The sequence below is a fragment of the Catharus ustulatus genome, chromosome 7 (genome assembly GCF_009819885.2).
Source record: "Catharus ustulatus isolate bCatUst1 chromosome 7, bCatUst1.pri.v2, whole genome shotgun sequence".
Taxonomy (NCBI): domain Eukaryota; kingdom Metazoa; phylum Chordata; class Aves; order Passeriformes; family Turdidae; genus Catharus; species Catharus ustulatus.
The window spans coordinates 22,556,684-22,572,211 of NC_046227.1; the positions used below are offsets into that span (position 1 = coordinate 22,556,684).

At 38.6% G+C, this 15,528-nt stretch overlaps 1 protein-coding gene across 1 annotated transcript in view; it reads left to right on the plus strand.

Moving 5' to 3' along the window:
- LY75 (lymphocyte antigen 75) overlaps window positions 1–15,528 on the plus strand; it is a 44,313-nt gene that overhangs the window by 21,341 nt on the left and 7,444 nt on the right. The window contains exons 17-28 of the mRNA XM_033064761.1: window positions 1,723–1,758; window positions 2,023–2,198; window positions 2,785–2,849; window positions 3,685–3,761; window positions 4,869–5,005; window positions 5,995–6,100; window positions 7,933–8,093; window positions 8,469–8,598; window positions 10,953–11,179; window positions 12,790–12,958; window positions 13,951–14,112; window positions 15,021–15,143. Of these exons, the coding sequence (XP_032920652.1) occupies window positions 1,723–1,758; window positions 2,023–2,198; window positions 2,785–2,849; window positions 3,685–3,761; window positions 4,869–5,005; window positions 5,995–6,100; window positions 7,933–8,093; window positions 8,469–8,598; window positions 10,953–11,179; window positions 12,790–12,958; window positions 13,951–14,112; window positions 15,021–15,143 (1,569 nt within the window). The remainder of the gene's footprint in view (window positions 1–1,722; window positions 1,759–2,022; window positions 2,199–2,784; window positions 2,850–3,684; window positions 3,762–4,868; window positions 5,006–5,994; window positions 6,101–7,932; window positions 8,094–8,468; window positions 8,599–10,952; window positions 11,180–12,789; window positions 12,959–13,950; window positions 14,113–15,020; window positions 15,144–15,528) is intronic.

The window sequence follows — 15,528 nt, forward strand, 5'->3', positions numbered from 1 at the left end:
AAGTAGTTTCTTGTGTGGTGATATAAGGCACTGAATTGCAGCATTTGTGGACTTGACTTAATCTTTCTGATATTTTTAACTAAATCACCACAAGTATTTTGGGTGTACAGTTGGCTTCAACCTTAGGCAGATTAGCCTCCTCCTGGTAAAACTGGTATACTAGCTCCTCATTGTCAGGAAACAAAGGAGTGGGAATACAAAAGAATAGCATGGCATATCTACACAGATCCAGGTTTTTTTCATGCAGTATGAAATGTAATCCAGTAGGCTTTTACATTTGGGTTGTTGAGTAAAAGATATCTTGGGATGAAACTTTCTTGTTGGGGTGAGATACTGGTAGAAATACTGGTTTGATGCTTCAGAGAGAAAGAGAAAAAAAGAATGATGCATAAGTTGGAGGTATGCAGTACTCCTACTAATTTTTTATCAGCTCATTTTAAACTCTTAAACCTGTGTATAATTTCATTCTCCTTTTTTTTCATCGTGAATACTGAGAAGTATGAGTACAGTAAATTCACGAATACAAGCCGCACGGAATATAAGCCGCACTGCTGGTGTGTTGGCAACATTGTTGCCTTTGTTAATAGATAAGCCGCACCCGGAATATTAGCCGCACTTTAGTTCGCAGTGAACTTTCACAAAATCGTCATTTAGTAACACAATCGCGGGATTGCTGGGGCTTACTGGCTTACTGCCGACCTCGGAAACATTGTTTCCAAGTGAAAAAAGACACACCCTTTATTTACAAGCCGAAAAAGACAGGAACAATAGTGTGGTCATTTTGCGAGCATTCCCAATGGATCCGCGTTGCCTTTAAACAGCCGCTCAGCCGCGCGGGCAGGCAGCTGAGCTCCGAGCAGAGCCACATCTCCGTGCTCCGTGCTGGCACAGGAGCAGCCGTTGTAGCCCTTGCGGCCCGCGGGGGGAGCGGCCCTGTTTTAGCCCTCGCGGCCCGCGGGGGGAGCGCCGCTCTGGCCCTCGCAGCCCGCGGGGGGAGCGCCGCTCTGGCCCTCGCAGCCCGCGGGGGGAGCGGCCCCGTTTTAGCCCTTGCGGCCCGCGGGGGGAGCGGCCCCGTTTTAGCCCTCGCGGCCCGCGGGGGGAGCGCCGCTCTGGCCCTCGCAGCCCGCGGGGGGAGCGGCCCCGTTTTAGCCGTTGCGACTGCGGGGGGAGCGGCCGTTGTAGCCCTCTCCCTGCGGGCTGAGCAGCTCCCCCAGCCCTCTCCCTGCGAGCCGATTGCCCGCTTCATCCCTCTCCCTGCGGGGAGAGAGGCTCCCCCAGCCCTCTCCCTGCGAGCCCAGCCAGCCCCGTAGCCGCACAAGACTGAAAACACTTTAAAAAGTACAGAGAAATATCACACACTTTTATCGAACTGCCGAGGTAACTCACCCCGATAACAACCCCTGCCCCTCAGTAACGCCGCCATCCACAGGCAGGCAATAAGCTGTTCTCTGATTGGTTCATCGTCGGAACAACGGGAAACCATGGATTTCAGACTGTTTTGGCTCGGGACTGGACCAGCATGATACTAGGTAAGGGCAGACATCACATTTTTGTCCATAGATTAGCCGCACCGGAATATTGGCCGCATTTTCGGGTTTCCACCAAAATTTTAGTCTTCTTGCTGCGGCTTGTATTCGTGAAATTACTGTACTAACCATCACTTCTGTTATTGGTGACCACAGTCTTGTTGGAAGGTGACTTTTCCTTTTTTCCTCTGGACAGGTAGCACTCCAAAGACACCAGAGTGGTATATACCAGGTAATTGGATTTCTTTTGTATTTTTTCACTATGTGTGTAGGGTTGTTTATACTCACTATCTTTTCTTAGTTTTTTTGCATTGCTACTGCAATGCTTGTTTCATACAGAAAATGTTATGACTTACAGAATTTGATTTTGAGAGTTCAAAATGCAAAACATTGACTCTTCTTCATGTCAAATTGAGGTCTCTTCATACATTCAGAAAAAGAAAAGATTTGTTTTTCAGAATCAGTTTCTTACTTATGTGGTATTTCTTCTATGTAGATGAAATTGGAATTCATGGAGCCCCGCTTGTGGTTGATGGAGCAGAGCTGTGGTTTGTACCAGATAAAAACCTGAGCTACCAGGAAGCTATTTTCTACTGTCAAAAAAATGATAGTGATTTAGCCTCTATAGAGTCTTACCCCAAACTCAGGACAATACTATCTCAAATAGAAAAGGTAAGGGGGTGTAATTTGTTTTTGCAGTTATTTTCCATTTCAGGGAAATTTACATGCCAAGTTTTCCAATACAAGAAAATGCTAATCCTAATTTCTTTCTTTTTCCTGTTGGCCTCAGTTTTCAATTGTACTTAAAAGGAAAAGATGGGATAAAAGAGAATTATTTTAATGGCAGTCTGGTAAAAGAATTTTTAAATTTAAAAGTAGGTTTAACAACATTTAAAAACCACAAAACTCTGTGAATGGTGAAAAAGTGTCATAGCAGGACCACCATACCAGCATCCCATTGTCTGCAAATATTTCATTAACAATTGTGCTGGTTCTTAATTTTGTGCACAGGACAACATATAGTTTTTCACCTGGTGAGAGGATTTAGTTAGAAATGCATGATGGTCTGATAGGCTTTATTGAAAGGGGTTTGTGTTGTTCATGGCATGAAAGTATGTTCTTGTAAGGCATCTGAGAAAACATGTCAGGTTTCAGTACCTCTGTGACTAGTTTTGTCACATTGCTCTATCTTTGGTAGAGCCAGAAGCTCTTTCTGTGTGGGTTGTAAAATGTTGGGTTTTGTTCTTTTCTTCCACAGTTGTCAAACAGCGAACAGAAGTGGTGGCTGAAGTTTATTGATTATGGCTACAACTATCATTCACCGTATGTAGAAGAATTATGAAATGCTTTATTTTAAGCTTTATTTTGTGCTTTTTAGGAATTGTTAACTAGAGCAGTTAATCCATAGTAATTTTATTGTAACTGAGTTTAGTAATCCATTTCTTGTGTGTGTTACCAAAGCCTCTAGATTTTGGGCTGTTGAGTTTAGGCATCTTAGTCTTGTGTGAGTCCTTGAAATGTGTGATCCTAGTATGTAACGTCTTCCCTTGATCTTTGAAAGGCTTTTACTGGGGTCTTGAGCCGACTTCTGTGTTCTGTTAACATTTGGAGAACTTACCAAAAAAGTCTTGGTCTATTGACTCTGAGGATTGAGGAATACCAAAGAACGGGGAATGGGAAATTGGCTTATGACATCACTCTTCTAGTTAGGTAATGCCAAAGTCTTGGAGGGCTTTTAGTATAGCCTTGTAGAGTTGGGATGACTCACAGAAATCTTGCATCATTCCCTTCTTGGCTACAGAGAGAAGATTGACTGACTTCTTACAAGGAAAGTTCCTCACTTTCCAAAATGCTATAACAATGTACTATTGTGAAAAGAAAACCAAGGCTATTTGCTATTCCCTTCCCTATTGTCCTGACAAAGTGCTGTGATTGCAGCATGGTGATAAATAACCTCATTCTGTACATCTCAACGCAGTTTAATTTGGGCATGGTACATAACTGCTGAACCTACCATGTATTTATTTCTAGCCTAGTTTGTGTGGGGCATCTAGAAACAATAACCCAAATTTTTGTTTGCACTGACACTGTTGCTATCAGGGTTTCTCCATAAAGGTCACATTGAATTGGAGATTAACTCTGAAATATTTATATCCAGTTTACAGTTATTTCCACGCTTCTATGATAGATTACTGAGAGATTGCTGGTATATTTCCAGAAAGAACTGGTATAGAGGTAAGGCTGTTTTTATTTTTTCACCCCCTTTGCTATTGTTGTGTTTATTTGGAAAGAAGAAAAGTAGTAATCACTGTTCAACCCAAACTCTTCTATTAAATGCAAATTGATACCAAATTAGGAGTGAATGGCTTCTTCATGATAATATGATTGACTGTTGAATCATTGTTACTTCCTCATGGGAGAAGCCATAGTAATATTTCTTAATGACCAGAGGCAAGCTTGAATTCAAATGACAATTTTTTGTGATAGATTGTCACTCTTTTTGCAGCAGAAATTAATTAGGTGAAATCTGGTTTTGGTGGCTACCTTTTTGTGTTTGTTACTTATTCTGGCCTCTGAAGTTTGTCTGAGAGCTGTTAGTTAGAGAGGTTGACTCTATACTTGCAAATGTGTACATATCTGGAGACACAAATTCCATTAACTACTGGAGTCATACTGTTAGAGATAGACAAAGTAGTGAAAAAGCCACCTGGCACTTGAACTTATTGCTTCCTTTTTTCAAAACCTTTATCTCGAGGAAAATGTATAATATGTGGAGAACAAAAAGCTCCTCCTGTCTCCTACCATTTCCATTTAAAGCAGGTTTTCCCCATTATTCAGTCGTTTCCTACTGAACTGTTTTTATCTTTGTAAGCCAAAAATTGCTCTAGACTAGGAAGTCAGACCATTTATGGCTGCAGGAGTCATGCAAAGCAGTCCAGGTCAGATGCTATTCATGTAGATGTTAAAGGGTTCCTTTTGGCTTTCTTTGGCATTCAGACATACCCTCTTTGCCAGAATGCAAGTTTAGTCCTTGTATAAAAAATATTTTTTCAGTATTCTATGTTTTCAAGTTCTCTCTGCCTATGTGAAGTGTTAATACTGGAAGTAAGAATGAGACTCTGGATCTTTAGGAATATTGTACTACTGTCAGATATAAATGATTTATACTTGCCTTTTGCTCTGCTGCTGCTTTTAATGCTTTTAGTTGCATGGTAGTTCACTGTGATTGCACCAAAAAGGATTTCCCTTCAGATTGGTCTTTGTCATGCCATAAAGTATGGAGAGCAGATGGAGTGTGATGGGCATTACTATAACTGTTTTTTAAAACTTCTGTTTCTGCAGACTACCCAGTTAACTGTAATGTGAAACTGCCCTTCATTTGTGAAAAAAATAATGCTTCTTTACTAGAGAAACCTGATCCCAGTTACCGCCCAGTCAGAGGAGGTTGCCCTAAAGGCTGGCAGCAGTTCCGGAATAAGGTACAGCAGTAACACAGATTCATCATCCTTGCCTATTCTTCATAGACCAGTACCCTGGAATGCCTTTCTAAGAGAAAGGAGTTAGCCCTTCTCTTGAGAAATAGACTAGAAATGGGCTTTTGAAAACAAAGTGTAGTGATTAAAATAATCTCCTTCCCTTTTGCCCCTTATTCAAGATTGATGGTTTCTTCAATTCAAAGCATTCATCTTTAGGTTGTTTTGCTTTCCCATTGACACACATTTAGGTCCAAGAACATTGATTGTATTGTCTAATCTTGGGCTTCTACTTTGAATGAAGAGAAGGGTTAGAAAGGGAGAGGATGAGGTTTCTGTGACAGAACCATGTTATGTTTCTTCTGGTGTAATCATAGGCACGCATCAAGTTGGCAGACACTGTTTCCTGAGTTGCCTTAATGACTAAACTTAAGAATTAGTGAGCAGCTTTTAAGACTTAACCAACAAGTCAGAAGCCATAGTACTATTAATTATTTCAGTATTACATTTTAAGGCAGTCCACTGAAGTCTTAGTGAGATTCATTCCTGTCATTTGCTCCATTATTCTGCACATGTGCATCAAATCTGCACATTATGTTGTGCCAAGGTTTGCAAAGTTACTTCACATCATTGCAGAATAGACCTTGGAGTTCCATGTCATTTTTCCCCAAAGGTAACATGTTACAAGTTCCTGACCAACACTGCAGAATTCATGTGCGAGTTCTTGTTCCTAAGACAGTACTTGATTCTGATGTAGCAAATAAGAATTACTGAATATGAGTGAGGAGTTAGTTGGGGGATCATTTATTTAGCTACTCTGCTGAACCAAATAAGTGCTTGCAGCTAGTATCAGGTCCCTTGCTTTCTGCAGAAAATAGTTATATGTTATTGCAGGAAATTAGTCATTAGGGTTGGTTTTAGAACCTTTACATATTGATTTATGTCTTAGGTAGAATGGTATGGTAAAAATAATTTTCATTATATTTCTTTTGCAGTGTTTTCTAAAGATGAAACCTGAACATTTAACTTTTAATGCAGCTAATGAAAAGTGTGTAACTTTTGGAGGCTCTCTTCCGTCTGTCTCAGATCAAGCTGACCAAGGTATGGTGGTGAACTGGGGGCACTTTAATATGCAGCTTCTCTTCCAGATTCAGAATAGTTCTGCTTAAGAACTTGAGCATAAATCACAGGAGATCCACAGGCATACTAGGAGCATTCTAAAAATCCAGGACAGGTTAAAAATGTGTTGCCTGTTGTTTGCATCACTGGAAACATAACATAGAAATGCAGTTAGCAGACATTTGAACCAGTTTGAAGAGCAGCTTCTCTGTATGATCTTAACCTGTTACAAAAAGAAAAAGGTTGCAAAACCTTGTACTGAGCGTTGAGTATGAAAGGGTCGTCACTGAATGAAGGTTTGTTTGGCTTTGCAAGCTAAAACATAGCTGAGACTGTAGACTTTGTACTGTGAAAAACCATGGCAGGAGCTGCTTCCAAGAGAAACTCATCTGTGTGTGTGGCAATGAGGTGGCAAATACAATGCCAACTGGAGCACAGGACTCTTTGTTTCTGCTTGTGCCAAGCAGCTTAATGTGTCCAAACTGACCTCCTGTGAACTCTTCAGGATACTGATGAGATAAAAAGCAGGAGGACTGGAAAACAGAACTGTTTCACCTAAATCAATGTCAGTTGGAGAAATGCAGTGAGGAAGAAATGGGTTCACATTGGCTGCAACGATGTTCAGCCATAAACTGCTGAATGATATGGCCGAATTTGAAACTATATTCTTGTGGATAATTAAGAGTTCTCTGAGGGTGTACTTGAAGTAGCTCAGTTGAATTCTACAGTGCCCACAGTGCATATTTTCTTTATAAGCAAATAACCTCTTGCCAAACAAAATACAGTAAGTAGACTAGAGAAGTCAAGCATGTACCTGCAGGCAGCAACTTAATGTTTGGGTTTTTTTACTGCTGTTATTGGGGAGGAATAGGGTTATATACAGGAATATACATGTCTCAGGTCTGCATTTTTTTGTATGCATTTATGTTTGTATGTAGCAGGATCCCTTGTGTGATTTGGTGCATTTGGCATTGTTTGTTTGTTATTGTGTCTTGTTTATTTTATCTTTTGTTTGTGGAGACCACCTATATGGAGAGAAGACACAGTCCTCTTGAAATGCGCTTCTTTCTGTAGTCTGCCTCTGCTCCCCCTGACATGTAAATCTACAACACTACAACAGCTTTGTCTCGTTCAGAAAATAGGCTGTGGCTAGTCTGGCATGTGAGCAATAGCAGAAACATGTCAGCAGTAGCTAATTACATGGCTTCGATTTGTCTTCCTCAACTAATCAAGTTTTGATGCCTGGGGGGTTGCCAAAGCCCAGTGTTTCTTGTCAGAATGCTCACTAAGAGAGGTCTGATTTAAGGTTTACCTGGCTGAATTTTTTTTCAGCTAAATCTGACTTCCTTTGACCTGGCCTGCTTTCTCTGATGGTGGAGTGAACAAACTCTGCCAGAATCCAAAAAATGTTCTCATTTATGGTATGTAAAAAAGAGAGATGGGAGATAAGATTTCCTCCATTAATTCAGAAAGGGAAGCGAGACAATAGAAGGTCTTGCAGGCTTGTGGAAAAGCATCTTCTTAAATTTGTGTGTAATTAGTGGGTAAAGGAGCAGATTAAATCCTCTACCTTTTCCACAGCTCAGAATTTGAAGGACAAATACCAATAGCCTGCTCCTTTCGGATAAAATCAGTATGAAAGGTGTTACCATATGCAAGAAAGGGATGATAAGCATTTGGTAGTCATGAAGGGCTGGAAAAATCAAATTAACACAAACAGGGATTCCATTGTTGTACTTAGGTGAAGTATTCTTTCAGATGTTTACTGCTGTTTTCCAAACCACAATATGTACATTTACTCTTCTGTCCAACAGATTATATAACATCCTTGCTTCCTGGTCTGCCAAAAGATATCTGGATTGGTTTACAGTTCCTGTTCAGTACAAGGGAAAACAAATGGATAGATGAGAGTAGACTGTTGTATAGTAACTTTCACCCACTCCTGACGGGAAGATTGAGGAAAATTCCACTGGATGTAAGTTCTGACTTTTGACTTCTCTTGCCTATTTAGTAATAAAATATGGAATGTTGTGTCAAAAAAACCCCCCATGTAACAGACCAAATTCCCCAGTTAGTCATTTTAATTGGCCAACAGGGTGGCTGACAGTACTGGAGTTCTGTTTACCTTTACTTGGATGACAGCTCCTGAAATGTATTTAGCTTAGGAAAACTTTTTGAGTCCAAGCACCTGGCAGTGTTTGTAAAACAGGTAAGCTGTATTGCAGCACTCCTTTGAAACTTCTTAAACAAGTTCAGACAGCTGGGGTTCTCCCAGACTCATGTTACTTCACCTCTACACAAGTATGTTCATATCTTATTTGAGTCTGATAAGGATATTTCTGTTTCTCAGCTTTTTGATGAAGAATTTAACAATCAATGTGGTGTAATCCTCAATGATCCCAAGTCTCAATATGTTGGAACATGGAATTTCACTGCTTGTGCTGACAGGCACTTCCTGGGTATATGCCAGCGGTCTGTAGGTAAGTCTGAAGAGTCAAAATAAATTGCAGCCATATTTTCAACTTAAGATGCATGTGCCAGGAGACTTTTATGTATGTAAATGACTTCACTTGAAAGGCAAGATTCTTGCAGAGACTGAGTAGGTAAAGTGTAGAGGAGGATCTGGGGCCTGTTTTGTCAGCCGTTCAGAATATTCCCTATTGTTTTTCATAGCCCAGTTCAGGGACAGTCTGTTTTCCTGAGAGACTTTGTGCGGTTTCAGTGGAATCATACTTCAACAGATGGGTCTTTAATGTTCTGTGGGTATAGAGGTCATGTACACTGAGGGATGGAACAAATGAAACCTTTTTCCTTTTCAGAACTGTGGAAGTCAGAAGCCTAGGAAGGAACCTCACAATATTTATATCCTCCTTAAATACATCCGCTGTCTTCTAGTTCTGTGAGAATATAAAGTATCATAGACTCTTAATGTTGAAGTTGGTCTCTCCCCAGAGCAAACTTGAGAGTTGGTGTGAGTGGGATTTTTTAATCTAAGCTAAAAATAATATTCTGATGTACCCATGTGGGTTGGCCTATACCAATTACTGGAATAAGATCAAACACATATAGTTATTATGTGCATTTAATTACTGTTACAAGCTAATGTTCAGCATACCCGCTTCTGAGTAGGTTCCTTTTATATAAATAATCCTTTTAAGTGATGAACATGCTGTCTTCTAAAAAAAATCAAACGCAAAGAAACCTAGGTGTACAGAACGCCCAAGACTACGCCCACCTCCTTCATTCTCAAGTAGGCAGAGATTTCCACCTCCCACCTCCATTTAACATACAAAATCTTTACTCAGTGCCAAATATTCCAGAAATTCTAAGTGTTAAGATTAGAAGTCTGGATTGAAGAGATGTCATAAAAATGTGAAAATTAGACTTTTATGAATTGGAGGTTGACAATGTATCTGTTTATATTAATGTCTTATTAATCAGGAATGACTAAATGGTCAACGTTTCTTTGCCACAGCTGTAGAAGATTTAATGGGAGGTTTTTGGACTGACAGACAATGTGTCCTTCTATGTTCTGGTTTTATACAGGGTTAGGGATCTAAGAATAGTTTGGGTTGAGAGCGACCTCAGCAGGTTGTAGGGACAGTTGTGAGAGAGTCCACATTGTCTAGGGGTTTATCCCCAGGAAAAGGTAATTCAGGTTCATTGGAAATCTTGGCATGATTGTGATTTGCAGAATTTCTTGAGATGATAATCATCAGCAATTTTTTTTTGAACATTTGAACATTTTACTTCTTGCCTTGTTTCCAATTTGGTACCCCTTGATGTGTGATGGCACCCTGGGTTCCATGGTTCTCTTTTGTAGCTGTTTACTAAGTGATAGTATTTGACAGCAGACAGAAACCACTTGAAACAATCTGTTTAAGCCTTGTCAGTTTTCTGATCTATTGAAAGTTGTAAATATCAAATTAATATTGTGTTTCTGTCATCTTGTGTTTTGGAAAATGGCCCTGTCAGCCTATCAATCAGCCATTCATATACTGTTATTTATGGAGCAACGCCTCCCTTCACCACTTGCAAGCCTTTTTCTACTTCAAATATTTTAAATATCAGAAGGGTTCTGCTTTTTGCAGGATGAATTTATTTTTGGTTATGTATAAAGCTTTTGGGATTACCATTTGTGTGCTTAACCTTACCACCCACAGGAGTATTTGCATCGTCTATTAACTGCAGTAGCCATGCATCACTGAGCTGTGTGCCTTCAGGCGTGGTGCTGGTAGCTGCGATAACACTCTGCTCAGAGCACAAACAGTGAATTATATCCCTCCCTATGCAAGCTGAATTTTCTGCAATTAGTTAAGTGGAGGCAAAAACAGTTCTCACTATATTCATGGATGGCAGTAAGGAATTCTGGGTCTGTGCTGTACCAAGATCTGCATAGACAGGTTTTGTGGCTCATTAGATTTGCATAAGCATCAATCCACAGGCTCCACAGAGATAAATGAGTCAGGTTTAGCTGTTGCTATATTACAGCAGAGAGCACTTGCTCTCTTGCATTTGCTCTATAATTGAAGTTATAGAATATGTTTTTAATTCAATAAATTATTTAGCAGTTAGTTAAAAAGATGTGAACTGAAGCTGAGAAGATATTTAATAATACATTGGCTGAAAAGAATTATTTTCTAATATATGTTTTTCTATCTAAGATATCAAAGATGTTTACTTCTAACTATAATTATCAGCATAATCTACTATCCAAGATTTTTTTTCCAAGTGTAACCAAACAGGTTTTTCTGATTGTTACAGAGACATTGGGAGTTTAAAATATATTGCACTATTTAACTACCTAATTACTGGATTTCTCTCTTATGTATAGGAACTACTGATAACCAGACAGAGCAAGTCATTAATGAAACATTGAGCTATCAAGATGTTCAGTACATGTTAATTTTGAAGAATTTGTCCTGGAATGATGCAATGGCTGCTTGCATAAATAACAAGATGCAGCTGGTTAGCATCACAGATCAGTTCCAGCAGGCTTTTCTTGCTGTTCAGGCTGCTCTTCATAATTACCCACTCTGGACTGGACTCTTCAGCAGAGATGTAAGTTTTGTTTTTTCCTCAGACTGTGGCTTAAGGTAATTTTTACAGTTGTGTGGAACAAAACCCAAGTTAGAGAAATGCAATGGCGAATTACTTTTTGGGCTGACTTTTCATTTAGGGATAACCATCTCTGAAATGTATCAGAATAAATGTTTTAAACTTTCAGTTCTCCAAGTTACATATTCTTGAACTTCCCTGGATGAATTGATGATGATGATAAAATTAATTTAAAAGACTGATAATGAAAGGATATATTGTAGGGTGGCAACAACATAGCTTACTGAGTCATCTCTTTTGTTAACAATGAGTGTTGCCATTTAATATCACCACTGTTTACAGTACCACTCTAGAAAGATGACCCAAAAATCTGTTTTGGAAGGGAGAAACTAGAAGAGGCAAAAAGAATTTCAAAATTATTCATTGAATACTTTTGGAGATACATATCTGAAGTTTAGCTTAGATTCTGTTGTTACTTCTTGTTATTTGTGCCTATGTTTTGAGTTTGAGGGAGGCATCTCTGAGACAGGTTAGTGGATTTTTCTTTCTCCCTAAATTTTTTGGTCAAAAAAGTTTTGAAATAGTGCAGGAAGTGATACTTTTTTATCTTTATTAAGTTGGAGGACCTCTTGAAAATCTTTATTGAGGACTGAGAGCTGTTAATGGGATGGCTTGGGTTGCTGACAGGGTTTGGTTTTTTTTGTCGCATAAATCTGGAGATAATTGCAAGAAGAAAGTTAAAATTTTTTTAGAAGTTCCTTAACTACAAAGTATGGTGGCACTCACTCAGCACTGTGGTGTTACGTTCTATTGTCAGTTCTGGGCTACTGAATATTTTAGCAAAGTAGGGGAAAACAGAAATTGGAGTATATACTTTATGGAGAATATTTAAAAATTTTTTAAAGGTTTAATGTTAATGAAAATGGGGAAATCAGACAACCTGTTCTCCCATCTCTTTTGATTTTTTTATCTGTAAGTGAGGATCAAATGATTTGTTTTGGGGCATATAGCTCAGGCATGCACTGGCTCTTCACTATTGCAACACTTCATTATTTGAGCACAATTAAAATGTCACATGAAAGAAAATTATAATGCAACTGGTCAACAGAACTTGTTACTCCAGGCCTGAAATCAGATACAAAAGAAAAATACAAGGTAAATTACACAACAGTAGGGGGATTTCCCAAGGACTTCCAAATGTAAGATTTTTAAAGGATAGCTTGCTGCTTGTATGTGGGTTTTTTCTTCATGCATCCTCCAGGGCAGGAACATGTCTGATATATTAAATTAATTAAGTATTTCATAAAATACTTTCAACTCAGTATGGAGTAACTGAGACTGGACTTTATTCTCAGTTATTACCAGTTTTCCAAGACTGGGAGATTATATCCACCGTTTCTTTTCGGATGCAAATGCTGCAATTTGGACATCCCATTGCTAGGCCTTCCTCCCTAAGTGCAGTAGTGAAACATCCCCTTTGGATAATTTTCCATTCAGCTGATTTGTATTTTTGCAACCGCAGAACTTAAATGCGATATTACCATGGTATAATTTTCTGCACCTTATATTTTTTTTACTATGTAAGCTCATCCCTTTTGTTTAAATAATCCTAGGGTGGAAAACATTATGGCTGGCTGGATGGGAAACATGTGAGTTTTAGTCGCTGGTCTGAAGATGATGAAGACACAAATGAAGAATGTGTGTTTTTGGATACTGATGGCTTCTGGAGAACTTCTGACTGCTCCTCTGAAAATCGAGGTGCTATTTGCTATGCATCAGAAAGTATGTATTCTACCATAGTTTTTATAAAATTTGACTTTTATTATGAAATGTATTCAATTATTCCAGCTTGTAACTTTAAAATTACAGCTTTTTAAAACTTACATTACTTCTCTGAGATTGTTGCATAATAATCTCTCCCACTTGCCTGTGTTAGAAGATTAAAATACCTCTGTACTATTTACATCTTGATATTGAGACCTCCTGAAATCTGTTCAGACATGGAAGCCTTCCACAGGGAGAAGGTACATGACTATATGGAGAATAAAGGTAGAAGTTAGACACTGAATTAACATCATCTGAAGTTCACAAAACCCTTCTAAATATTTACTAATTATAACAAGACAGGGATATAGTAGGATGTGTTTTTTTATTTCCAGGAAAGAGCTATGCTAGTTGTGTATCCGTCAGAAAAGGACTTTTCTGAAACATCATCACAGACTTCTTCCCTATGAGACCATTATGTTTTGTTTGGTTTTATTCTGTGAGGGGACACAAGCTATTGTACATTGTACATCCTGAGTCATAGTAAAGTGTGGTGTTATGACATCATTAACTATTTTGTGCTTTCAAGCCAGGGAACTGCAAGAAGAGTCCTCACTCCTCAAGTATTAGATAAAGCCATAGAACTAAGATCTGTTGCTAGCTGTGAAGCAGCTTATTTGTTACAGTGATCTAGTACTTGCACCAGAAACAATGAGAGCTTTTAGTTAATGACCTACACTTAGCACTTTTATGTAGGGATTTTATTTTTAAACCTGTTTAAAGTAACTGTGAACACTTGCAAGTATCTGCATTCTTTAGTAGAGCTTACTGCTGGTTTTGTTACTTAAGAAACTCACCATTGTGAGGAAACTGAAAACAACACGTTTAAAGGATGACAACTTAATTTGTCTTACATGTTTTTAAGCGGTACCTGAAAGTAGTTTGTGGGGTGCCAGGTCAGGTGGTGTTGTTAGTAATTCACGTACCAATGTTGTCTTTCCTTTTTTTAGAGAAGACTGAAAAAGAACAAGTTACGCAGGTGAAGTGCCCACATAAAATTAAAAATACACCCTGGATATCATTTAGAAACAATTGCTACACTTTCATGATAACAAAAAATAGATGGAGAGAACTGAAGCCTCAAGAAGCTCATCATTTATGCAGGAGCATGAGTAAGTACTTTGTCATACTGCAGGTATTTGTGGACTCAGATCAGCTTGGGGGAGATGAGTGTTAGATCTGAGTCACTGTCTTACAATGACAGACAGGAAAGTGAATGCTGAGAAAGTAATGCAGTGATGTAGCACTGCCTGATGCTGTTTGCCCTTGCACTACCCTGATAAAAAGTGCCAGAGCATGGATGGGAGAGTTTGTGAAGAAAGAGGTGGCTTGAAACTACTGAACTCTGAGATCTCTGAAATAAGGCAAGGTTTTTGTGTTTGGTTGAGGTTTTTGTTACAATATGCCAGTTTTAAATAGTTTGGGTAGTTGTTATACCCTTGACAACATTCTGGCTTTACAGTTACTTTTACTTTGTGGTTCCCTGCTGCCTCCAGCTTTGCTGTGTGGAACAGTTAGGTGAACAAAGTAAATAGACTGAAAAGCACAAAGATGTTTTCTGTCCATCCTGAGTAACATAGAACCTTAGGAACAGCTTTCCTCTTGTATTAAACCTTCAGACATCAATCTTTCCAAAAAACAGTTTTACTTTTTTGTGACTTGATTCAGTCTTTTTCTTAATACTGTTTCTCTACTAGAGCAGTTCAAGCAAATCATGAAAGTTTGCTGGTATTTTTGTGTTCTATGCAGGGAATTTTTACTACATACAACTTGAAGCAACAGTAGGGCCCACAAGATTTCTGGAGCTGAAATCTTTCACTTATCCACAAAACCAGAGATAGTACCGTTGATAATACATTTAAAAATTGGTTTTGCACTGTTCAATTAGTTACGTTATAAAGATCTGGCCTTTACAGATGTTAATCTATTTGTAATAATTGTTAACAGTAATAAAAAAAATATTTATTTTTTAACTTAAAGGTGAATTTGTAAGAATGTAATGTAAAAAAATTTTCAACAGACTCCGAAGCATTTGTTCTGAGTGTTCGAGATGAAGAGGAGAATAACTTTGTTACTGAGCAGCTTCATTCATTCAGCGGCCTGGCTCTGTGGGTCTGGCTGGGTGTGATTTATGATGACAGTGGTAAGATTTAAGGTTTTGGGGTTTATCTTATTAACTGCATCAGAAACAAAATTTGCAGCATTAAGTGCATGTTTCTTGCATATTTCAGTTTATAACTAAAGTCAAAGTGAATGCAAATCTGCAACGATGATTTATATTTGTACTTATCTTCTAGAAGAAAATAATCTGACATGCTCTTTGTTTGAGTGATAATTAGATCCAATACGTTCTGTTTAGTCCAAATTTGATTTCCCTGGAAAGCAGGAATTAAAGTGGCCAGGATGAGTAATGCTGACATATTTAGCATTGCATATGGAACTGATTTAGAGTAACTTGCAGTATCCCAGCATTTTTTCCAAAGTGAATATCTGTTAATATCATCAATATATTCAAAGTTCAATGGTAT